Below are 9,646 nucleotides of genomic sequence, written 5' to 3'. Positions count from 1 at the left end.
GTGTGTGTGTGTGTGTGTGTGTGTGTGTGTGTGTGTGTGTGTGGTGTGTGTGTGTGTGTGTGTGTGTGTGTGTGTGTGCTGTGTGTGTGTGTGTGTGTGTGTAAGAGGAGCTGTGCAGGGGTACAGCCCATTTCTGTCTCTCTACCTTCTCTCTTATGCCTTGCTTCTCTCTCTCTCTTTATTTCATCTTTGGTCTTTTCTGTTTGCCTCCCTCTCTGTGCCTCGCCGACGTCCTCTGTGGCAGGCCTCCCTCTCTCCATCTCTGTGTGAACTCTGTGTCCGTGGCCCGGCTGGGATCTTATTAAAAGAAAGCCAAGTCACGGTGCCTCTTAAAGCTTCGGCTGGGCCTAAGAAGTCTCCCCTTTAAGTCACATCAGCTCCGTGACCAATCCCTGTTTCTCTTAAAGATAGATTGTCCCCTTTTCCATTGGTCCAGCTTCTCCGCTAGCAGCAGTGTGTTCTTAAAAGAGTCCAAATCCTTACAGATTATTCCGTCTCTTTTCAGGAAATGTAAAGTGTTGCTATTTGAGGTCTGCAGAGATCCTTTAGTCGATATACAGTAGGTTATACTGCCAGGTTTTGGGTCGAAAACCTATTATTAACAACATGGGGTGGCCAGACATTTTATAATCCTATGGTCACGTCAACTACTTGTCCTTGAAAAGGGTCGTTGTTTTTACATTTTGTTTTTAAAGGAAGCGAAGGAAACAAAAACAGTTTAAAGCATTTATATTAGGCTGCCGAGGAAGAGAGAGAGCAGATTATCTTTTTCTGGGCTATTTTCTTTTGAGCGTAGTTGGGGAAGATAATGGCCATTTAAATAGTATTAAAGCACATAGTGATGGAGAGATGATGTTAAAAGTTCACAAAGTTCATTAAAGCCTCCCTGCTTGATTATGGTAATGCCGTCTAAAATGACACCCAATCGTATTCTAATGCCCATCCTTCATCCAGAGAGTTGTATAGTCCAAATTAAATGGATTAGCATGTTCCATTTTTAAACTGAACGTACACAGGCATAAGTCCAAGTAGCTTTTTGTCTTTAGCATCCATATTTGGCCAAATCATCACAAAACTCCCTCCATTTCACATTTACCAAACGACTCAAACGAGAGGCCAAAGGTCCCACTTGTAGAGCACCTGGGATATTAATCCATTTTTAATGGATACATAATATCATAACAGCAGTTTAGTTGGCAGGCACAGCCAGCCCACCTGTGATCCAACGTACCCTTTACCTCCCAGCTTTGATTAAATGGAAAATGTCAAAAGCTGAAAAAGCACTTTATATGACGCTATTCTCTGAGAATAGAACTTCAGGTGTAGAGGAAGGGAGGGAGGGAGGGAGGGAGGGATGGAGGGTGGACAAACCGTCCTAGAGTAAGAGAGAGGACTTTTAGGGAATAGATTAGGTCTGGTGATGGATGCGTTCCCTCTGATTATTCTTTTGACATTATCCGTTCTGTTTGCAGGAGATTGTAATTCAGCAGGAGGACATAACCGAGTGTGCCTAGACATATTGAGGGTATATCTCTCTTGTGAAGTGTTATTGTGAATGGTTTTTGAATGGGGGACAACAATGGTTTGAGGGAGAGGGGAACATTGAGAGCCTCCACTCTACAGGGACATCTTCAGGTTACGTGCAGTGTTTGAGGGCAGTGCTGTTTCACAGAGGAAAGAAAATGTTATGTCGAGATAATTCATCTTAAGGTGTCAGTTTTCCCTTTCTCTTTCAAACTTGTGAAAAGGTTTCATGTGAAGGCGTATGTAGTATGGGTGCTTTTTGGAGTTCTGGTATTGTTTGGATTTGACTGCGATTGAATTCATACAGCATGCCATGTGTTATTTAATATTAACCATATCCCCCCTTGTCCTGTGGAGATATTGCTTTCTTGATAATATGATTTATTGCTAGAAGTTCTTGGTCCTGTATACTTTCCATCTAATATCGCTGCTTTCAGGAACAACAGTGTTTTTTTCTTGTTTTTATTGCAGTTTTATTGCAGTTGAATTTCATACAAGCAACCTTGTTAATGTAACACTATATTGGGCAAGGAGTCAAGCATCAGTTGCTTTGTAGCTGATGCCAACATCAGGTCCAGCTACAAAACGGCGACCTTGAAATTTGATTAAATTTAGTTCATACTAATCCTGCCCTAGAATATGAGGACGCAGCAATGCAGATGAAATTTGCCAGAGTACATAATGTAAGTATAATGATGAGCAAGGTCACATCAAGTGAAAAACAAATGCATTTCCCTCAACTAGATTAAAAATTATACCAAAGATAAAAAAAAGACCCTGATATAACATTAGAGCCTAATTTGAATTTGAGTACAGACCTCCTTTTCCTCTTTCTTCAGATTCCACGGATGTTGTTTTTCGTTTGTACAGATTCACTTACTTTTCATTGCAAATGGATGATTACTTTTCAACTTTTTTTTCTTATTATTCAAATTCGCGAAACTGCAGCCACAAGGCCAAGATTAAGAATAGTGTCAAAGATTACAATTTGTCCTCAGCAATTTCCCTTTTAGGTACTCTTCTTATTGTGTCGATGTGTTGCATGAATACATCCATTAATCTTTTTCCATTCTTCAAGCTCTTTTCTCTCAAGACAAAATTGCTTCGGCGCAGGGCAAATCTTTTCATCGTGTCTCATCATAGCCGGTCGCACTTTGTGCTCCGCTGCACGTCACAGAAATGAAACGGGTTCCCTGGGGAACCTTCATTCACCCCCAGGGACGGGAAGACAAGTTGTGAATGGTGTACTTTGCCCTCAGCTTCATTGTCTACAGCGGAATCTAATAGTCTGATGTGGAGAAAATATTCAAAGATCAGATCACTGATGTTCGGTGTTGGAAAGTAACATTATTACCCTTTTCCAGTAACTAGTAGTATAACTAATTACTTTCACATTTTGAGTAATAATATTACTACGGTAATATGTTACTATTTTCCAAAAGTGGGCTTGAGTGTTTATTAATGGTAGACTGGGTTAGGATGTAGTCGCTTTGCAGGCTGCTGATCCAGTCTAGATCTAGACTGGAAACAATGCACACTTGTCTGTACGTGTGAATTATCGGATGCCGAAGGCCGAGCCTTACACCGTACACCTGTCCCAAATATGCAATTACTGTGGGCGAGAGAAAAAAAAGAAAGTAATAAGATAACATTTATTTCTTTAAGTAATAGGTAATATTGTTATTTGCAAGTGATCCGATCTGAATTGTGCATTCAGATATCGGTGACCTATCTGCAACGGGTATACTGCTTAACTTATATTCTGTCGTACGACAAAGCATAGATCAGGATTCAGTGTCAGACTGATCCACATCTTTGGTAATCTGATTTGAGTGGCATTTCAAACCACCGACCAAAACACACACTGTCTCCCTTCATCCCATATGCCTCCCTATCTCCCCTCCCTCCTCCTCCTCCTCCTGCAGGTGATCAAGGCCATAGAAGATGGTTTCCGGCTGCCAGCGCCGGTGAACTGCCCACCCCATCTTCATCAGTTGATGCTGGACTGCTGGCAGAAAGAGAGAACGGAGAGACCCACCTTTAGCCAGATCCATTCAGCTCTCAGCAAGACCATCCGCTCACCTGATGCCATCGGTTCCTCCACTCTGGCACGCAGGTAACGCAGAGCTTGGGAAGAGGGTAATAAAGTTAATAAGTTAATAGGTAATAAGATAATAAGTTAACAGGGGCCACTGGGGTTGAATCAGAGCCAGCTGAAGTTCACATCGGGATACCAGTCCTTGGGCCATATTATATTATATTGTTAAACTTGATGCCGGTGTTCAGAATAGTCTTCCGTCTGTGGGAGCAGCTTCCTGGTGTTAAAAGAATGTCCTAAATATTGGATTTTCATTGAGAATTGTATTACTTTTTCAAAAGACATTACAGGAAAGGAAACAATGACAACTTTGCACTTGATCAAATGTACTAAATGTTTTTTGTCTGCGCTCTCTCTCTCTCTCTCTCTCTCTCTCCCCCTCCCCCTCCCCCCCTATCCTTCTACATCTCTCCACCCCATGTCCTCATCCTTGCCCCTCCGCTCAGGACACTGAGTTCATCCATCTCCCTGTCAGAGAGGGCTCTTCCCTCCTTCCCGGCCTTCAACTCGGTGGGAGAGTGGCTGGACGCGGTGGACATGGGCCGCTACAAGGACAACTTCACCGCCGCCGGATACTGCTACCTGGAGTCTGTGGCGCGGATGACCGTGCAGTGAGTTAAGCCGCGTTTTCGCTGAATTCACACCGGCAGCATTGACCCAATGTTCACAGGCCATACATTCGCAAAATTGCAATCAATTGGCCATGACCAAGGTTATGAGAGACGCCCTCATAAATAAGCCATTCTGACCGGGCACCCATTTTGGTGTCAGCATCATGTTATGCTTTAGCTATTTAAAAATAGCAGATCTACAAGCTCATATCGCGCCACCGAGTGGCGCGATACGAGCTTGTAGGTCTGCTATTTTTGAAAAATCTAAGAGCGACTGACATTTTTTTAGAATCTGATCTCAGGTCAGAATGGGTTCATCAGACCAGTGTGTGTCCGGCGGAAACCTCGTATGAATCTGATCTCAGGTCAGAATGGGATAAGCAAGTCTTGCTCCGGTGAGAGTACCCAGTGGTCCGAGCAGATCAAAGCCAGCAGCTGCGCCTGGCCCGGGGAGCTCAGAGACGGGGAGGGGGGGGGAGAACAGCCTGTTTGTAATGGATTTATACATTTTAGATGAGAAACAAAGCAATGTAGCACGCTTGTAAAGGATGTATACATGTTTGGTGAGAAATAATCAATGTGGTTGCTCTAATCATGAGCAAAAGGTTTCTCAAATTGGACACTTTTTGCTGGCTCACCGTCCTGCCTCAATGGGAAAAGAATATAATGCCATACATTAGTTCAGCTCTACTAAAGTCCGCTATTTTGTAAACACTGCAAAATTAAAAATAACAATACACTATATATATATATATATATATATATATATGCAGTATTTTCGATTCTCAGGGACAGGCCCGGGCTGTGGGAATACATTTTAATAACACGGATGAATAAGTCTAAGACATGTAATGTAATTATATTAAATATTAATATTGTTAAATATGAAAGCTCCATATTATGGAGTTGATCAGCACTGTCTGTGTGCCATGGCTGCATATCGCCCCCCGAGATTGTACTGACTTGGAACTCTGATTGTGTCATTCATGATGAGTTCAACCTTCTTAAAGAACACTTTAACACACATTTATCTCCATGTATCAGCCCTTGCTAATGGGCATTTCAGTTTAGACGCTGCCGTTTCTGTCCATTTGCCCTTTGTCTCAGACGGGCCGTGGATGGCTTGAACATTTTACCAAACGGAGGTGTCACCAGTGGGGATTTCACGTTAATGATAGAAACGACAGCAGGCCCCTTTCTGGAATTTTAGTTTGTAGTCCCTGCCGATGTCATTGGTGATACATTGTCAAACTCTCCACTATGTGCTCTGAGACACAGGGCGCAGAAACGGAACCATCTTACGAGGACCCATACATGGATATGGCAAAATGTAATTATGGCTAAATTAAAATGGCGGTTGGCAATGTTTTCGATCATGTTCGGAATTATTTTATGTCACCAGGGAACATGATCGTGCCATATTCAAAACTTGATGTTGATCTCAATGAACATACACATTGTTTTTTTTGTTTTTGTTTTTTGTTTTGGTGGTGGTGGGGGGGGGGGGGGGGGGGTGTACAGATGAACTAACGCAACACTCACACAGGTGCTTAAACGTAACTACCCAGTCTTCATAATTTCATTTTTGTGTGTGTGCGTGTGCCTGTGCGTGTGTGCGTCTTCAGAGACGTGATGAGTCTCGGCATCACCTCCCTGGAGCACCAGAAGCTGATCCTGGCTGCCATCCAGACCCTTCGAGCCCAGGTCATCCAGATGCACGGCCGTGGTGTACAGGTCTAACACACACACACACACACACACACATACCCGCACAGTGTACCGCACACGGCGTGCAGATGAATGGATGGACGGACACACAGAGACAGACAGAAGGACAGCAGAGAGAGAGGTCTTCCCCACTGAAGCAGATCTGTTGACACCACTGCTAAACTCCTCCACTTCACTCCTTCTCTCGCTCCTCCATCATAGCCCTTCCCTTCCTTCCTTCCTTCCTTCCTTCCTTCCTCCCTTCCTTCCTTCCTCTCTGAAGTCCGTTCAGGATGGGGACAGCGTTCCCCTCTCTCTCTCTCTTCGTGACTGACGAGGGGGATTTGCTGAAGAGTGATGTCATTGTCATACGACCTTTAGTGACCTCTGTGTGCACTTTGACCTTGAATAAATGCCAGCTCCGTCGCTGGTCCTGGATTAGCGCTTCAAGAGAAAAATGAAATAACTTTTCTATAGAGGGAGGGACTGAAGCCCACCTGCTGAGCGGTTGGAAAGGTACGAGGGTACCATACTGTGAGCCCCAGTGATGACTGGCCCTGGCTTAGTGCTTGAAGGCACAAAGACAAGTGTGGGTAGAATGTCCCTTTAAGCCAGCAGCAGTAAACCAGGACTACTGTAGCTTTCTGTGAAGGTCATCACAGGAACAGAGACATACAGTATTGCGCCACTTACTGAAGTGCGGTTTTCGGAACAGAAAACCTCATTCTCATTCTTGTTTTGCTCCCGAAACAGGTGATGAGAATCTCAGACTAGAATGAAACCCTCGGTGTCAGAGATGTCATTGTGACACTATTACAAAGACTGTGCTGTCCGTGGTCATGGTTTCATCAGGTCGGGGGTGAAAGGAGACCCCCCTAAAAGGCTAAATCTCTCGTACGGTCCTATATGGTCTGGTGTGCTTGTTGATCGATCGGTCGCTCAGAATTCCTTGCAGGATCTGTGGCCATTAGGCCGGGCTTCCTCTGTCATGGATTTACCACAGCTCTGAGCCAGGAGAGGACTATGCGCTCGCTGGACATGTGATTGGCAAAAATGACATTTTTGTCGTCGGAACACTTGAATCTTACTGTGTGAAAGTGATGACCGATGGTGAGGGTTGACGCTTTGCCTTCAGGAATAAACGTTGATTTTTGAGCTAACATTGGTCAAATGAAGGCTGCAGAGTACTGCTGTAAAATGAATAAGCAAAGGGTCACAGAATGATGTGGTTGACTGTTCATTAATTTGCTGTACGTCACTTAGTGTGTTTAGCTAATTCATATCGAGGCATCTTTCAGTTTTTCTTTCGGCCGGTCTCGCTCTGTTGTTTTCTCCCTTGCTACTCTTGTGTTTATAACAGATTATTTATCCTTCAGCCAGGATATCTGTAATACCGTGTAGCGTCTCGCTAACTAATCCTCCTGTCAGACTCTTAACCACAAGCCTCTCCACAGAAACAGTTCGGCAAAGGTTTAAAAATGTCAGATTTAGTCTGGTATTTAAAAACAAACATTTGAATTTATCCTCCCTTGTAATTGTTTGGTTTTTCATATACCATGGTGCTTTCCTGAAAATGAAATATTAGTTTATTTATGTACAGAAACGAGGATAAAGTCTGTGGAGCGAACTGACATGCATATACATACAATATCTGCAGATTCTTGAACACTGGAATAGATTATACTGTACAAATAGTGTGGAACATAATATTTGGTCCAATACTGGATAAACAGTACAGTTACTGTATGTGTGTTGCACCACTGATGCAGTATTTCAGAATGTCAGTGTTGTTTTTCTGTTGCTCTTGGAATATGGTGATTATTTATTTTATTTATTTTTTGCTGTTATGTTTGCTGTGCATCATGACCATCAGACCATGACATGTGGTTGTGTTTTTTTTCCTACAAATCCCAGAATGCTCCTTGTGCAGAACCTGCAGGTCCTATCTTTATTATTTATTTCACATGATGAATTGTAATGAGCTGTTTTTCATTTTATTTTTTAATTGATTGCCATGCGCATACAGCTTCACAATAGATGGCACACGCATTCAGTTAAAACATTCAGATGGAATAGATTAGTTTGGGACAAAAGACATGATTTGTGATTGTGCCCTCTTTCTCTCTCTCATTCAAACACACACACACACACACACACACACACACACACAGACACACACAGACAGACAGACAGACAGACAGACACACAGACAGGCAGACAGACAGACAGACAGACAGGCAGACAGACAGACAGACAGACAGACAGACAGACAGACAGACAGACGTTGCATCAAAATGTAATAAACCCATATGATGTCCTTTATAGATGCTATCTAAAGATGCATTCTGATCATCCCTTTATAAAGTCCCCCATACACATGCACACATTGCATATGCACCACACGCACCACACACACACACACACACACACACACACACACACACACACACACACACACACACACACACACACACATACATTGAATGCAATATGCACTTACTGTACGTAGACATACTGCGTTCTGGACCCTGTCACTATAACAATGAATTGTAATTCCGTCTCTCCCTCTCTCTCTGTTACTGTGACCATTATGATATATGTTTAATACTGTACATATGTATTTGAAAATGCTAAATCTATTTTTATAATTTGTTTGAAGAACCGTGTTGAATATAATATCTGCTCACTGTGTATGGGTTTTATTTGTTTGAATTTAGGGCCATATAGGCAACAAGCTCTGGTGTTTGGAATATAAAACGTCAAGAAAAACGTTATTTCTTTTGTTCGTTTTTTGATGATTTTTACCTGTTAGAAGAGAACCTGATTGGCTGTTGCAATATTGAAATGTGTTATTAAAAAATCTCCAATAGAAGCAAAGGATTGTTTGGCGTCGTTACTCCATTCAGTGGCACTTAATTTGTGCTCCGCAGGGTTTGTTTTTTCTTCCCTCGACATCCAAAGAGGATTAGTGCTAATAGATTAGTGCTAATAGATTAGTGCTAATAGCTAGCATAATATGACTTCATACTCCGCTAACGTAATGGCCTTAAGTTCTAAGTTGGATGCCTCTGTTAAGCACTTTCAACCTGGTGTCCCTGTTTTGGGCATGTCATTATCTATATATACATAGGTAATGTTGTATGCAAAACGTTGTGCGCAAGTGACGTCACGGAGTTGTTCCACATCTATCTCCTCATGTCGCGCCGAACGCCGAGCCTCAACACCACCCGCGGAACAATGGTCATTGCACTGCCACCAAAGTCGCCTCCCTTCCACACTCACGCCGGCAATGCATTTCGTTACTACAAACAAAACACTATCGTCGCACACACTCCATCGTCCCCGCCTTGCATGTTGGGAGGGACACATATTAATGTATGGACACTGTTTCCTGTGCAACATCGCCGTCGTGTTCTCACACGTCCCTCCGATCATCTCGACACGTCTACATAGTATAATTTCAACCTACCTGCCCAGGGGCCCTCGTGAGGGTTAATCCGTCCCTGGTAAGGGGTTTCTCATATATTTACAAGCTTGTTTCACAAATGGCACAATCGTAGGGTCTCTTATCTCATTTACAGGCTGTACAGCAGTACAACCAAGTGGTCTCTTTTCCACAAGAAAAATTACACATAGTAAAGAGTCTGTATTGAGTCGACTCCGCCGGTCATCAAAACTATTGGCAGTGTGACGACAAACAAAATAA

At 43.0% G+C, this 9,646-nt stretch overlaps 1 protein-coding gene across 1 annotated transcript in view; it reads left to right on the top strand.

Annotated features, from left to right (window-relative positions):
• epha10 (EPH receptor A10) overlaps positions 1-5,973 on the top strand; it is a gene marked incomplete at both ends in the record, with an annotated part of 222,557 nt that extends 216,584 nt beyond the window's left edge. The window contains 3 exon segments of the mRNA XM_083772484.1: positions 3,450-3,640; positions 4,069-4,233; positions 5,859-5,973. Coding sequence (XP_083628610.1) covers positions 3,450-3,640; positions 4,069-4,233; positions 5,859-5,973 — 471 coding nt within the window.
• Between the last annotated feature and the right edge of the window lie 3,673 nt (positions 5,974-9,646).

This window comes from Protomyctophum parallelum (assembly GCF_964188405.1).
Source record: "Protomyctophum parallelum genome assembly, chromosome: 1".
NCBI classification, from domain to species: domain Eukaryota; kingdom Metazoa; phylum Chordata; class Actinopteri; order Myctophiformes; family Myctophidae; genus Protomyctophum; species Protomyctophum parallelum.
The sequence above is the reverse complement of the archived record's forward strand: the minus strand, read 5'-3'. Positions and strand labels throughout refer to the sequence as shown.